This window comes from Pantherophis guttatus, chromosome 9 (genome assembly GCF_059756535.1).
Source record: "Pantherophis guttatus breed Tessera chromosome 9, ASM5975653v1, whole genome shotgun sequence".
Classification (NCBI taxonomy): domain Eukaryota; kingdom Metazoa; phylum Chordata; class Lepidosauria; order Squamata; family Colubridae; genus Pantherophis; species Pantherophis guttatus.
The window spans coordinates 26520942-26537571 of NC_142071.1; the positions used below are offsets into that span (position 1 = coordinate 26520942).

At 42.6% G+C, this 16630-nt stretch overlaps 1 protein-coding gene across 1 annotated transcript in view; it reads left to right on the plus strand.

The window, feature by feature from the left end:
- LOC117668244 (uncharacterized) overlaps nt 1-16630 on the plus strand; it is a 167242-nt gene that overhangs the window by 24397 nt on the left and 126215 nt on the right. The window contains exons 8-12 of the mRNA XM_087875571.1: nt 3800-3941; nt 5409-5532; nt 9855-10046; nt 13720-13902; nt 15883-16077. Of these exons, the coding sequence (XP_087731697.1) occupies nt 3800-3941; nt 5409-5532; nt 9855-10046; nt 13720-13902; nt 15883-16077 (836 nt within the window). The remainder of the gene's footprint in view (nt 1-3799; nt 3942-5408; nt 5533-9854; nt 10047-13719; nt 13903-15882; nt 16078-16630) is intronic.

Sequence of the window (16630 nt, forward strand, 5' to 3'; positions counted from 1 at the left end):
TGATTGTAGACTGGAATAACAGAGTTGGAAGGGACCTTGGAGGTCTTCTAGTCCAACTTCCTGCTTAGGCAGGAAACCCTACACCACTTCAGACAAATGGTCATCCAACATCTTCTTAAAAACTTCCAGTGTTGGAGAATTCACAACTTCTGGAGGCAAGTTGTTCCACTGACTAATTGTTCTGTCAGGAAATTTTTCCTTAGTTCTAAGTTGCTTCTCTCCTTGATTAGTTTCCATCCATTGCTTCTTGTCCTGCCCTCAGGTGCTTTGGAGAATAGCTTGACTCCCTCTTCTTTCGGGCAGCCCCTGAGAGTTTGGAAGACTGCTATCATGTCTCCCCTGGTCCTTCTTTTCATCAAACTAGACATACCCAGTTCCAGCAACCGTTCTTCATATGTTTTAGCCTCCAATCCCCTAATCATCTTTGTTGCTCTTCTCTGCACTTTTTCTAGAGTCTCAACATCTTTTTTTACATCGTGGTGACCAAAACTGAATGCAGTATTCCAAGTGTGGCCTTACCAAGGCCTTATAAAGCGGCATTAACACTTCACGTGATCTTGATTCTATTCCTCTGTTAATGCAGCGCTTTTTCGGCAGCTGCTGCTCATGGCTGGATCATATTTAAATGGTTGTCCACTAGGACTCCAAGATCCCTCTCACAGTTACTACTATTGAGCAAGGTACTACTACTACTACTATTGAGCAAGGTACCAATGTACCTGTGCATTTTGTTTTTCTTGCCTAAATGTAGAACCTTACTTTTTTCACCATTGAATTTCATTTTGTTAGATGAAAGATGAGTCACCTTTCAGAGATATAAGGAAAGCCTCCAGGAGAAATTTCAGCTGGCAGACCAAAGATTTCCCATCCTGGTTTACACAGAAATTATGTGGACATGATTCAAATACCACCCCACCCCCCCAAAGAAAACAAAGCTGAATCTTTGTCCAATGTGGTGTCCTCCATACAGTAAATATTGGAATTAGAAAATCAGAGTTTCTACTCAACACAACAAATATGTCCTACTGGATCTAAATCAGATTCTCATAATTTATTGACCATTATTTTTTTCAAAGGGTCAGGAGGAAAGCAAAGACCACCTGTTCCATGCCCAATGGGACATTACTGCCCTCCAGGTACCAAACACCCAACACAATATAAGTGTGTCCCTGGGACGTGGAGCAACAGGACAGGTCTGGCCACAGAAAAAGAGTGTACACCATGTCCACCAGGATGGTTTTGTCTGGCAGGAGCCAATACTCCATCTGGAAAGTGTAGCGCTGGACATTTTTGTCCAGAAGGTAAGGTGCACCCATCCAAAATGAGTTTGTTGATGTTCTTCTGATGCATTTGTTTGTACCGTTAAGTCAGAATCAGTAGACGATGTGATAAGATGAAGGTCCTCAGATGAACACGTCTGGGAAGATGTGAGACTCAAGGTCAAATGCATTCAGCAAAACTTCTCAATCTTCAAGAAGATCAGGATTAGCTGAATTTGTATATGGATTGTTCTGATTTCAAACTTGCCATGATAGCATGCACAGGTATATCTCTCACTGTACCAGATCAATGTTACATACTATATGGACTCTCAACTCCCAGAATTCCCCATCCGGTATGGCTGCCTGACAATTGAATTCTGGAAATTGAAGTCCATCCACTGATCTGACCCAGCCTTTGCAAGTAGTGATAAGATGTTTACTCGCAAGTAACACAACCCCTTTTTATAACAGGGCAGTAACAGTCTTTTATTCACATGGATAACAAAAAAAAATCAAACGCAATTCGTCCCAAGAAACCTGGGTTTAGCCAAGAAATCTTGGCTTGGTAGTACAGGGGTTTAAGGCACCCTGTTATTAAGCTGGTTATTAAGACCAGCTGCCTGCAATTACTGCAGGGTTCGAATCTCGCCAAGGCTCAAGGTTGACTCAGCCTTCCATCCTTTCTAAGGTAGGTGAAATGAGGACCCAGTTTGTGGGGGCAATAAGCTGACTTTGTATAAATATACAAAAAGTATGAAGGCTATTGCTTAACGCATTGTAAGCCGCCCTGAGTCTTCGGAGAAGGGCGGCATATAAATCAAATTTTTTTTAAAAAAAATCTGAATTGCTTGCTGCATACTAGAAACGAATGGTTGTCTGCAGTGGTGAAATCCAAAATTTTTTACTACTGGTTTTGTGATTTGGGCGTGGTGTGGCTTGGTGGGTGTGGCTTGGTGGGCGTGGCAGGGGAAGAATACTGCAAAATCTCCAATCCCACCTGTTAGGATATGGTTTGAGCCTAACAAGTTGTCCAGGCAATATATGTGTACTGTAACTTTAATATGAAATGTATTATGTGACTTTAAAGTTTTCCTGCTGGTTGGAATGCTGAGTCACGCTGTAATTAGTTGTGAACGTATTTAAGAAAGGTACTGTAATGTATTCAGTTGATGATAAGCTACCATAGTGTATGGAGTTGCTAACCATTGTGCTATCATCATTGGATGGATCTGTTACCATCGTGGTTTGTGAACCAGAGTGAGTTTGTTATTCTAACCAACTACTGTTTGTTTGGTAAGAAGATTCTGTAACTACTGGATTGATTTAACTGGCAAAGACTTGGAATTTGTTTATTTATTTTATTTATTTATTTTATTTATTTTAATTTGATTTGTATACCGCCCTTCTCCGGAGACTCAGGGCGGCTTACAGTGCGTTCAGCAATAGCCTTCATACTTTTGTATATTTATACAAAGTCAGCTTATTGCCCCCACAAACTGGGTCCTCATTTCACCTACCTTAGAAAGGATGGAAGGCTGAGTCAACCTTGAGCCTGGCAAGATTCGAACCTGCAGTAATTGCAGGCAGCTGTGTTAATAACAGGGTGCTTTAGACCACTGTACTACCAAGGCCCATTAAAGACTATGTTTAAAGACTATGAGATTGTTTTTCTACTATAAAGTAAGCTTTTGATAAACCAGTTTGCATATCTCTTATTCATTGCTCTCAGCAACGTTTCTCTGTGCATTTGCTCTGCTGGTTGGTAACACAACACCAATATCCTTAACACCACCCCACTCTGGGGCCAGCCAGAGGTGGTATTTGCCGGTTCTCCGAACTGCTCAAAATTTCTGCTACCGGTTCTCTAGAACTGTCAGAACCTGCTGGATTTCACCCCTGGTTGTCTGTCACTCCCAAACCCCTACTATTTATTTCCCAGCCAGGGAGGGGCTGGCTAGTGTCTACGACTTCTTTTCCCTGAGAGCCGGCTTATTGATTTCCTTTGCTCTCCTTTCCTCTCTACGCATATGAGCATTTGGGATGGGCCCCATCTGTTCCTCCCCCTCACTCAGCTCAGGCTCCGAAGACAGCTGCCTCTCCACCTGGGGGAGGACGGAAGGCCCCGGCTCTGCCTCTGTCTCCAATGCTAACTAGCTCTGCTGGCAGCCGACGTGCCACAACACCCACCTTAAAGTTGCCAAGCCTGAGAAACGCTGACTAGACCAGTGTCTCAAAGGGGGAAGGGGGAGGACTCCTGGAAGGCTTGCTTGTTGCTATAACTCATGATAGCATCTTTTTCTATCTCTGTGCTACTTGTCTGTTTCTGATAGGCAAATAGAGATCTTTTTATCGTGCATGCTTTAATTCGACTTGGAGTGTTCAATCTTGTAGAAACATGGTAGGCTTTATTTAATATGCTTTATTCAGTCTGGATCACGGACCGGTAATAATTAAAAAAAATGTGTCAGACAAACATTGCCCTTTTTTTTCCCTCTTCCTCATGATTGTGGTTTGTGTATTCTGTCTTTCTGGTTCAGGAAGTCAAACAAGTACTCAGTTTCCATGCCCAGCAGGAACGTACAGCAGCCAACATGGGAATCGTAATGTGGACGATTGCCTTGCTTGTCCAAAGGGAGTCTATTGTCCCAAAGCAACCATCAAACCAGGATTCTGTCCACTGTAAGTCGAACTCTCAAACTGTCCCCATTTTGGGTCTCATAATGTGACTCCATCATTGCATTCATTATTATAAGAATGAACTCCCTTTGAGCTCCGATAAGGTTGCAGTCCAAGACTTTCACCAGATACAGTCCTCAACTTATGACCATCCATTGAAAGACAGTTCATAGTTACAACAGGAAAAGTGACTTATGACCCCATCACTGGTGGGTTTCAAAATTTTTTACTGTGGGTGTGGCTTGGTGGGCGTAGCATGGCTTGGTGGGCGTGGCTTGGTGGGCATGGCAGGGGAAGGATACAGTAAATTCTCCATTTCCTCCCCACTCCAGGGGAAGGATACTGCAAAATCTTCATTCCCTCCCCACTCCAGGGGAAGGATACTACAAAATCTCCATTCCCTCCCCACTCCAGGGGAAGGATACTGCAAAATCTCCATTCCCTCCCCACTCTAGGAGAAGGATACTGCAAAATCCCCATTTCCTCTTGGCCAAAGAGGTTGTAGGGGGAAAAAATGCCTTTAAAAGCCTCTGGCGACCCCAGCTGAGTTGCCTGATCATTAGAGGCTTCTAAAAGCATTTTTTTCTGCAACCTCTTAAGGTTGTAGAAAAAAATGCTTTTAAAAATAATAATAATAATAAAAAGTTGGCCACGTCCACCCAGTCACATTACACCCCACCAAGCCACACCCACAAAATAAGCCACGCCCACAGAACCAGTAGTAAAATGGTAGCAATGTTAGAACCTACCCCTGGATTCACCCTGATTATGGGTATCCCAGAAAGCTCAGCTGGCTCTTTTTAGAATATGTTCTTGCAAAGATAGGTCTCGGTTTTCTTGGAGACCAACCGAGGTGGCTGCCTTGGGGGACCAGTGATGGAGTGACCAGAGGCAAGGAGCTTGTGAAAAGCAGAACAGTGCCAAGATCTTAAACCCATCTAAGAGATTTTGTTGGCCTCAAGCGCCATCCACTCACATTAATTGAGGAACATTTCAACTGTCAGTCCAAAAGTAATCTTGTATTTTATCTCAGGGAGTAAAACATGTTGAGTCTTTGAAGCAGCTGTGATCTGGAGCCTGTCACAGATTCATTCATTCTACTGCTCAAAAGACTTCAGTTCTTCTACATTGTCCAAGCTGCATTAAGTACTGAGTTCACCAGGTAGGGGTCTCCAACCTTGACGACTTGTGGACCAACTCCCAGAATTCCTCAGCTGGCATGGCTGGCCGAGGAATTCTGGGAGTTGAAGTCCACAAGTCACCAAGGTTGAAGATCCCTGCACTATAGGACCGGTGAAGGAAGCCAGGTTTGTCCAGATGACTTAAAAGAGGCATCAGGAAAGTGATGGCTTGATATCAAGGCTGCTTTAATCCAGCTAAAAATACCTAAAGATTCCCTTCTGTCCATTCATCCCATCTCACCCAATTCATATCAAACTGATTTTTATTTCATGCTTTCTTCGGATGCAGGGGGACGTATCGTTCTGAGCATGGAGCAACATCAGCTGAGGATTGTGCACTGTGCCCTGGTGGATACCAGTGTCCCAAGATGGGCACGGTTGCACCTCACCCGTGCGGACCTGGCAAATTTTCAGTAAGTACCACCAAACAAGTGGAGAAGCAGCCAAAAGAAGTAACCAATCAAAAGAGAAATTGTCCAGCACGTCAACAGCTTTGTGGCTATATTTCCAGAGGTTTGGGATAATGACTCCATTTTTTGATTTTGAGGGTATTAACTTCATTGTCTTGAAGCTAATAGAAATGGAAATCCAGAATATCTTCAAGGCAAGTGATTGGGGGAAGTTGCTGTTTTAGCTCTTCGCCTGTCCATCTCTATCTGTCCTGAAAATGTTGGTTTGCAAATTTGATGTGATAGATATGCAATAGCAGTAAGTGGATGGCATTGGCTGGTCGATGATGTATCTTTCTCTCTATCAGAAATCATTGGCAGTTCTCTCTATAGTAACGTTATATTTCAGCTTAGAATTTACAGATATACATCGAAAACACATTTTCTTCTATAGGGCTGAAAACGCTCTCTCTCTCTCTCTCTTTGTGTGTGTGTGTGTGTGTCTTTCTCTTGCTGTCTCTGTCTCTATCTCTCACTCTCTGTCTATGTCTCTCTATGTATCTCTGTCTCTGTCTTGCTGTCTCTCTCTGTCTCTCCCTCTGTGTGTGTATGTCTCTTTCTCTGTCTCTCTCTTTCTCTCACTCTCTGTCTCTCCCTGTGTGTGTCTCTGTCTCTGTCTTGCTCTCTCTCTCTCTTTGTGTGTGTGTCTCTCTCTCTTTTTCTCTGTCTCTCTGTCTCTTTCTATCTTTCACTCTCTGTCTCTATCTATCTCTCACTCTCTGTCTCTGTTTCTCTCTGTGTGTGTGTCTCTGTCTCTGTCTTGCTGTCGCTCTCTGTCTCTCCCTCTGTGTGTGTGTATGAGAGAGAGAGCCAGAGAGAGAGAGAGAAAGAAACTATGGATGGATGGATGGATGGATGGATAGATAGATAGATAGATAGATAGATAGATAGATAGATAGATAGATAGATAGATAGATAGATGAGGCAGAGACAGAGATAGTTTCCTTCCGTAGAAGATCATAATAATCCTGCGATATTGCCTAAGCTAAAAAGTCAATGTATTTCCAAATTCAGTGTTGTTTTAAGTCCTCCTGTTCTTCACTCTACTTACTTATCCAACTCTGGTTCTCCTGAAGTTGCTAAACTTCAATGTGCACCTTTCCTTGCCATTGGCCACCGTTGGCTATGTTTCCTTAGGATCTTAGGTGACCATTAACTCCTAACGGACCATATCTTGTTCATTCTCCACCCTTACTTCCTCCCAGCAAAAGAGACTCACAAAGTCTAACAAAATCCAACCTATAGCTTTGCTTTTAGTCAACTGCAACCAAGTTATCCATTTGGGTCATAGTGCTGTCTCATGGAAGTGGAGGCAGTCCCATGAAGTCAGACTCTTGGAATTGAGTCGGTAGTATTTTGGGTCCTTTTCAATGCATACATGTTGAAAACTACAGATGATTCAGGTAAACATTTCAATAGATGGAAACTGATGTCCTGTCATGCCCCCGTCGAAGCCTGAATCTGTGGGGGAAGACAAACTGGAACCTGAGCCGACAGAGATTAAGGGGGCGGCTTCATTGGCTGTGGAAGAAAATGGGGAAGGGCAGGGCCAGTCAGGCCAAGGCATTTCAGGATTAGAACAGCTTGTAGACAGGGAGGAACAGGGGCAAGATGAATATGAGAGATAGAGCTCAGGCGATGAGCAAGGATTACTCCCTCCTGATCTTAGAGCATGCAGAGAAGAGAGAAGGCGAGAACAACACAGATTGAGCCAGCTATGAGGGAGGAGAGTGCTCCTCCCACTTCACAAGGCACACCTTGGACTGAGATGTAAGGAGATTTATTTATTTATTTATTACATGTATTTATATGCCGCCATTCTTCCGAAGGACTCAGGGTGGCGAACACAAGTTAAGAAACAAGTGCAATAAAATCCCAAATAATTAATTAATAGTAAATAATAAAACCCGGAATCAGAGTCAGCCTATTTGTTTGAATAGCCAAGTCTTCAAGTCCCGACGGAAGGAGCGGAGATCAGGAGCCATCCGGAGCTCGGTAGGTAATTCATTCCAGAGGGTGGGAGCACCCACAGAGAACGCCCTACCCCTGGGCACTGCAAGACGACATTGGCTCGCCGTCGGAACCCTGAGGAGAGCGGCCCTATGTGAGCAAACAGGACGGTGAGAGGCAGGCAGGAGAAGGTCCTGCAAATATCCCGGACCTAAGTCATGTAGGGCCTTATAGGTGAGAACTAGCACCTTGAAGCGGACCGGTGAGATGCCGGTGGGATGGGCATTTGTTGGGAACAAGCGTTGAATCTTGGAGCCTCATGTGCACTTGCCGATGCCTGGAGATTACTGTGTTCTGTCTTGTGGGGCTTGTCCGGTTTGCCTGCTTTGCTGAACTTCTTGTTCTGCTTACTGTTTGGCTAACCTTGCTTACTGGACTTCTTGCCTTGGTTACTGTTTGGTTCACCTTGCTCCCTGGACTACTCGCAGCCAGAGGCTGTTGAAGGTGTGTGTTTTGGGGACGTTTGGGGGCAAAGTTGGAGCAATAAAGGGGAGTTAGACATGTTCTTTGGCTGTGTTGCTTTCGTGCCACGCCCCCGGTCATCACATGTCCTTTTACTAAGGGCCGGTGTCCGTTTGCCATGCCAAAGCAATGTGCCACTTGGTTTTCTGTTCCACATTTTCAGAAGGATTAAAGCAAGGGGAAAAAAGAAGGGGGCAGATAGGAGTGTTCCTGATTGGCTCCTGGGGGAGTCGAAATTGCAATGCAGTTGAATGTTCGTTTTGCTAACAAAAGGGAAACAGCATGTCAGAACCACTGATTAGGAGAACGGCAAAAAAGCCTTTCTTCTAACAAATCAGCCCCAAACCCTGCGTCCTTTCACACAAAATGAAGCATTCTTGGTCTCTGGTTAGTACTTCTGATCTGCTCCGGGCTAGCTTTCCATAACCGCTTCATCGTTTGGCCAGAGATCAAATATCTTTATTACAAAGATGCTCGTTATGATCAGAGATGGGGATTAAACTACAGAGACAAATGGCAAAATAATGTAGTTTATTATTGCCTTTCTTATGTTCCCAGACTGGTTAGGAGTAATCTTATAAAGATGCCTTGAACTGTTTGTATTTTTTTTTTTATTATTAGTTTATCAAAATGTAAAGTACAGAAATACAAAGAAAAAAAATGAAAATAAGGGGAAAATAAGGGGAGGAAAGAGAATGAGGAAAAATTGTATGGTAAAGGGACAAGAGAGAAGAAAAAGAAAAGAAAAGCATTGAGTTCTTGACTCCTTTTGGTGTAGTAGAATAAGGTACATAACATACAACCTCAATGTTTTTTGTTGTTGTTAGTTGCAAAGTTGTGTCTGACTCATCGCGACCCCATGGACAACGTTCCTCCAGGCCTTCCTGTCCTCTACCATCCTCTGGAGTCCATTGAAGCTCACGCCGACTGCTTCAGTGACTCCATCCAGCCACCTCGTTCTCTGCTGTTCCCTTCTTCTTTTGCCCTCAATCGTTCCCAGCATTAGGCTCTTCTCCAGGGAGTCCTTCCTTCTCATTAGGTGGCCAAAGTATTTGAGTTTCATCTTCAGGATCTGGCCTTCTAAAGAGCAGTCAGGGTTGATCTCCTCTAGCACTGACCAGTTTGATGGCCTTGCAGTCCAAGGGACTCGCAGGAGTCTTCTCCAGCACCAGAGTTCAAAGGCCTCAATTCTTTGGTGTTCAACCTTCCTTATGGTCCAACTTTCACAGCCGTCCATTGCAACTGGGAAAACCATAGCCTTGACTATACAATGTTCTACTTTTACATAATAATATATACTACCCATGTCTATAGCAACAAACCAATCTAATCCGCAAAACCCAAAATTAAAGTTTCGTTCCCCCCCCCAGCAGTGTTCCAATATCTCAGGGGCTGCCCCAAAGAAGAGGGAGTCAAACTATTCTCCAAAGTACCTGAGGGCAGGACAAGAAGCAATGGATGGAAACCAATCAAGGAGAGAAGCAACTTAGAACTAAGGAGAAATTTCCTGGCAGTGAGAACAATTAATCAGTGGAACGACTTGCCTCCAGAAGTTGTGAATGCTCCAACACTGGAAGTTTTTAAGAAGATGTTGGATAACCATTTGTCTGAAATGATGTAGAGTTTCCTACCTAAGCAGAGGGTTGGACTAGAAGACCTCCAAGGTCCCTTCCAACTCTGTTATTCTATTCTACTCAAGTTGTAGCACCAAGGATCCCTCATGTCAACCCTGAGCTACAAATATTCTCCTTTATTACTAAGTTCTGAGCATCTCAACTGAGGCCCTGTTTCTCTTTTCTCTTCTTGCTGGGTAGGAACCTGGATCTACCTCCTGCTCTTCCTGCCTTGTTGGGCATTTTTGTGCAGACATGAATACCAGCCGGGAGATAATGTTGGATCGGATGGTGTGCCCAGCTGGTTTGCTTTGCCCTGGAGGCCTGGCAGCTGTTCCCAACGCTGAAGAGCACGCTTGTCCGAGAGGCTACTACTGCCCACCAGGCAACATGGTGAGTATTCGTCAATTGATTCGGTCCAGTTGTCTCCTCTCTTGAATTTTCATCAAGACTGTTTGTCCCTTGTGAATGCATTTCATCGAAGAGAAAAATCAATGCACAGATTCCTATCTACAGTTTTTCTATTGTGCATGTTTGTTTTCAGAATTCCTAGGACAGGTAGAGAATTTTTAAGATACTATTCTCTTATTGTAAAATGAACATTTGCACTTTCCCGCAAACTGTATGTATACCTGTTTGGAGTATGGAAACTTAGAAAAAGTACAGATTCCAGAATTCACAAGGGTTTTGTGTCCTCCCCTAGCAATTCCAAAATTATACTATTCATGTAAATACTTCTGACAAGCAAAGAAACTTTACTATTCCCCTCAAGGATGTGAGGGAAATTTAATTTAATTTAATTTAATTTAATTTAATTTAATTTAATTTAATTTAATTTAATTTAATTTAATTTAATTTAATTTAATTTAATTTAATTTAATTTAATTTAATTTAATTTAATTTAATTTAATTTAATTTAATTTAATTTAATTAACTTATATATTGGATTTGTATTAATTTTATCATGGACTTTGTTTTTAACTGTCTGTTTGTTTTTGTTTATTGTTGTGAGCCGTCCTGAGTCTTGTGGAGATAGGGCAGCATATAAATCCAATTAAATAAATAAATATAATATATTTATATATATATAAACCTTCTGCCACCAATAGCCTCTCACCGCCCAGTACGCTCCCATAGAGAGGGACTTCTCAGGGTGCCGTCAGCCAAACAATGTCGACTGGCGGCCCCCAGGGGGAGAGCCTTTTCTGTGAGGGCACCCACCACCTGGAACGAGCTCCCCCCAGAGATACAGAAGATTCCGGATCTGCGCACTTTCCGCCGTGCCCTCAAAACATTCCTGTTTCAGCAGGCCGGCCTGGCCTAACTTTCCCTTTATATTGCTTTTTGATTTTATTTTAAACTGGGATGTCTTGAATTATCTAGGACCAGAATGTTTAGTATATTTTAATTGGTTTTTTATTATTAACGTTTGTATTACATGTATTTTTATCGTTCGCTGTTCACCGCCCTGAGTCCCTTAGGAATAGGACGGTATATAAATTTAATAAATAAATAAATAAATAAATAAATAAATAAATAAATAAATAAATAAATAAATAAATAAATATGCACCAAGACAAGTTCCTTGTGTGTCCAATCACACTTGGCCAATAAAAAATTCTATTCTATTCTATTCTATTCTATTCTATTCTATTCTATTCTATTCTATTCTATTCTATTCTATTCTATTCTATTCTATTCTATTCTATTCTACTCTACTCTATTCTATTCTATTCTATTCTATTCTATTCTATTCTATTCCATTCCATTCCATTCCATTCCATTCCATTCCATTCTATTCTTCATTCCAATATCTATTCTATTCTGTTCTGTTCCATATTCAATATTCTATTCAATATTTATTCCATATTCTATTCTATTCTATTCTATTCTATTCTATTCTATTCTATTCTATTCTATTCTATTCTATTCCATTCCATTCCATTCCATTCCATTCTATTCTTCATTCCAATATCTATTCTATTCCATGCTGTTCCATATTCTATATTCTATATTCTATATTCTATATTCTATATTCTATATTCTATATTCTATATTCTATATTCTATATTCTCTTCTCTTCTCTTCTCTTCCCTTCCCTTCCCTTCCCTTCCCTTCCCTTCCCTCCCCTCCCCTCCCCTCCCCTCCCCTCCCCTCCCCTCCTATCCTATCCTATCCTATCCTATAAGCCTCCCGTTGTATTGATAAAGTGACTCTGGAAGGCTTACAAACAGTAAAAACATTTTTAAAAACCAATTAAAATTAAGAAAAGTTAATTAAAACTAAGGGGATGAGGTCAACTTCTTATCCCATCAACCACCTCCAGTGGAGAGCGCCCCCTACAGGAAGCCCGCTTTAGTTTATGACTCAGTGCCTAAGCTGGAAGAAGTCGGAAATTTCCATTTCTGTAACAACTGTGAAATCCAGGATTTTTAAGCAAACGATTAGCTAGCTCTTAGCATCCACTCTGATTTCTTACATTCGGTGATTAAAAGGAATTCAATCCAGAGAAATGTGTGCAAGCAATCTACTTGATGGGGATATAATGGTCTTTCGCTTCCCGAATCTGTTTTACCAAGTTGTTGCATGGGAACCTACGAAGAAAATCTATCAGAATCGCAGGTATTTTCAAGGATAATTTGAGAGCCGCAGTGGAAGGTTGGGGGGTGGGGGGAATGAGTCAGTTTTAAACAAATGAAGTGAGCACAAAGAGCTTGGAGCATTTTAATGTGTCATAAGCGTGTGCTATTATACCATCGTGGCTTGCTTTAAGAGCAGCTTCCATTCTTCCTTTCGCCTCCAGTATCCTCACGCAAAGCCGTGTCCTAATGGGACCTATGGAGATCAAAGGGGGTTAAGCAAAGCAGAACAATGCTTGCTATGTCCTAGGGGCAAGTATTGTTATGAAGAAGGACAAGAACCCCAAGGAATATCCCAAATTGTGAGTACCTGTGTCTCAGTCAAGAGACTCCAGTCTTGATTATCTATGTCCTCTCCTAGATGTTCTTCCCCAATTTCATTCCTTGCATGTCTTCCCACCCGTCCTCTGATACCAGATAGTATCAGGTCTTCCTATCTCCCCCGCCCTTGTATCCGGCAGACTGAGATACTTTTAGAAGGGCAAACCCAAGTAACCATCACATTGGGCATCTTAGTTTCTGTTCTGACCTAGGCTTCCTTAGAAAGTATACAGCACAATCTTAGTCCCGGCAAACCTCTTTTATTCATATGGCTGTGAATTATTGTCATTTCCAGTCCGAAAGGCTTTTCAAACAGTCTTTCAGGGGAGTGTTTATAAACACCCACCTTATCTCCCTTGGAATGCTGCCATTCTGTGGGCATGGCTTGGTGGGCATGGTGTGGCTTGGTGGATGTGGCTTGGTGCACGTGGCAGGGGAAAGATACTGCAAAATCTCCATTCCCACCTCACTCAGGGGAAGAATATTGCAAAATCTCCATTCCCACCCACTCCTGGGAGAAGGATACTGCAAAATCTCCATTCCTTCCCCATTCCTAGGGGAAGGATACTGCAAAATCTCCATTCCCTCCCCACTCCTGGGGAAGGATACTGCAAAATCTCCATTTCCTCCCCTCTCCAGGGGAAGGATACTGCAAAATCTCCATTTCCTCCCCACTCCAGGGGAAGGATACTGCAAAATCTCCATTCCTTCCCTACTCCTGGGGGACGGATACTGCAAAATCCCCATTTCCTCCCCTCTCCAGGGGAAGGATACTGCAAAGCCTCCATTCCCACCCCACTCTGGGGGCCAGCCAGAGGTGGTATTTGCTGGTTCTCCGAACTACTCAAAATTTCCACTACCGGGTCTCCAGAACCTGTCAGATCCTGCTGGATTTCACCCCTGGATTTCTTGCTGTAGTCTATGCACAAGAATCTTTTCAACTAAGAGTGAATACCTGGTTAGAGATAGGTAAGGGCCAATGGCACTCAAGGAGGGTTTAACTTATCTTGCTTGTGGCAACATACGGATTCTAGACTGATCCCTCTTTTAACTCCGCCCCTGGTTATGCCTGTCCTTCTCCTACATGTGTGCATGTTTTATTTTAGACTGGAGATTGCCCCTTGGGCTATGCATGTCCCTCAGGGACAGGGTTTCCCTTCTCTTACCCATGCCTACCTGGCTTCTACTGGGACAATTCCACTCTGAATGGAGGAGATGTATGCCAACCTTGCCCAGCTGGATTCTACTGTGATTCTGTAGCAATGATCCTACCTAAAATCTGTCCAACGGTAAGTTGGTAGAAAACAAAATATTGATTGCAAATAAATGGGACATGGTGTGCTTCTGTTCAGGATGCTGAGCATCTATTTTTCAGGATCCTGCAGATCTGTTTTCTATCTTCTTTGGAACTTCTTTGTTCCTTCTAATAGTCAGGTTCTTCAGCCTTTGTTGGACCTAATTAGAAATTCTTTTTCCCGCCTAAGGGCAGTGGTGGAATTCAATTTTTTTTTTACTACCGGTTCTATGGGCGTGACTTGGTGGGCGTGGCAGGGAAAGGATACTGCAAAATTTCCATTCCAACCCCACTCCAGGGGAAGGATATTACAAAATCTCCATTCCCACCCTACTCTGGGGCCAGCCAGAGGTGGTATTTGCCGGTTCTCCGAACTATTCAAAATTTCCGCTACCAGTTCTCCAGAACCTGCTGGATTTCACCCCTGCCTAAGGGGCATTTCCTCTTTTCTTCTTTTATTAGGGAAGATAACTCAGGAAGCTCAAACTACCCAAGAAACTGATGATACAGTTCTACAGAGGAATTACTTAGTCTGTCATCTGCACCTCCATAACTGTCTGGTTGGGTTCTACAACCCAACAAGACAGACACAGACTTCAGAGGATAATTAGAACTGCAGAAAAAACAATTACTACCAACCTGCCTTCCATTGAGGACCTGTCTACTGCACGAATGAAAAAGAGGGCTCGGAAAATATCTACAGACCCCTCGCATCCTGGACATAAATTGTTTCAACTCCTACCCTAAAAACGACACTATAGAGCACTGCACACCAGAACAACTAGACACAAGGACAGTTTTTTCCCAAACGCCATCACTCTGCTAAACAAATAATTCCTTCAACACTGTCGAACTATTCACTAAATCTGCACTACTATTAATCTTCTCATCCTTCCTATCATCCATCTCCTCCCACTTATGACTGTATGACTGTAACTTGTTGCTGTATCCTTACGATTTATATTGATTGTTTCCTAGTATGATTTGATTGCTTATTTGTACCCTATGACTATCATTACGTGTTGTACCTTATGATTCTTGATGAATGTATCTTGTTTTTTATGTACGCTGAGAGCATATGCACCAAAGACAAATTCCTTGTGTGTCCAATCACTCTTGGCCAATAAAGAATTCTATTCTATTCTATTCTATTCTATTCTATTCTATTCTATTCTATTCTATTCTATTCTATTCTATTCTATTCTATTCTATTCTATTCTATTTCCTTTTGCTTGCCTGAGGATCTGCAGATATTAAATCAGATTGAATAAAGGAGAATATTTGTAGCTCGGGGTTGAGATTTATTTTATTAAATTTATTTTATTAAATTTCTATACCGCCCTTCTCCCGAAGGACTCAGGCTGGTGAACAGCCACAAGATAAAACACATAAATATAAAAATTTAAAATAGATTAAAAACAAATTAAATAATTTGGCTGTATTTAAAATACCCCATAATTTAAAACAAATTAAAATTTATATTTAAAATTTATATTTAAAAGGGGAGAAGATTTAGGCCCGGCCAGCTTGATGAAATAAAAAAGTTTTAAGCGCGCGACAGAAGGTGCTCAGATCCGGGATCCTCCGTATCTCCAGGGGGAGTTCATTCCAGATCGTAGGTGCCCCCACAGAGAAGGCTCTCCCCCTGGGGGCCGCCAGTCGACATTGTTTGGCCGACAGCACCCGGAGGAGCCCCTCTCAATGGGAGCGTACTGGCCGGTGGGAGGCTATTGGTCCCGTAGATAGCCAGGTCCTAAGCCATGGAGCGCTTTAAAGGTGAAGGTTTTTTTGTGAACTCTGAGCTTAGCTGTTTTCTTGCAAAGTGTTTCATTACCCAAACTAGGTATGATGATGTTGCCATGAAACATCTGCATGAAAAAAACCAAGCTCGGAGAGCACCAAGGACCCCTCAAATTGGATTTAATTTACAGGAGACACACTAACTTTAAACATCAACATTGTCTTTGTTTTTCAGGGGTTTTATTGTCCTCCTGGTAGTGCACAGACGGAGGCTTGTCCAGAAGGAACTTATGGGATCAGGAAGGGGTTGAGAAGCCTTCAGGAATGCATCCCCTGTAGAGCAGGGTTTTTCTGTGCCATTCCAGGGCAGAGTGCCCCGAGCGGCCGGTGTGAGGCTGGGTTTTATTGCTGGAGAAGAGCAGTGTCTTCGGTAAGTCTGACTCTTGCGTAGATATTTTCTGTCCCTCTCACCACGCATTCCCAAGAAATAATAGTGACACATCTTCTTGTGTACATATTTGTCTGCTCCACTTAATTATGCAGGAACCCAACTCTCTTGAGAAATTCTGGGAAAAGTAGAAGGAAAATGAACAGGGCAGCCAGAAGCAGAGTAGATAAATTCAATTAGGGCAGGACCGTGGTGAAACCTGAACCGGTTTATTAGCGGTTCGCTGGATGCGTATGCGCAGTGCGCACCATGCACCAAATGCGAGGTGCGCACACGCAGTGCATGCCAAAAGGAGACATGCGGTAAGTAGAACAGCTCACGAGGAGGGGGTTGATCAGCTGTGGCATGCAATCTTTTTTTTTTTTACTTTTAAAAGCATTGCTTTTAAAAGTAAAAAAAAAAAAGCCTCTGACGATCGTGTTGCTCAGCTGGGATCGAAGAGGTTGTAAAAAAAAATGCTTTTAAAAGCCTCTGATGATCAGGCAATTCAGCTGGGATCGTCAGAGGCTTTTAAAAGCATTTTTTTTTACAATCT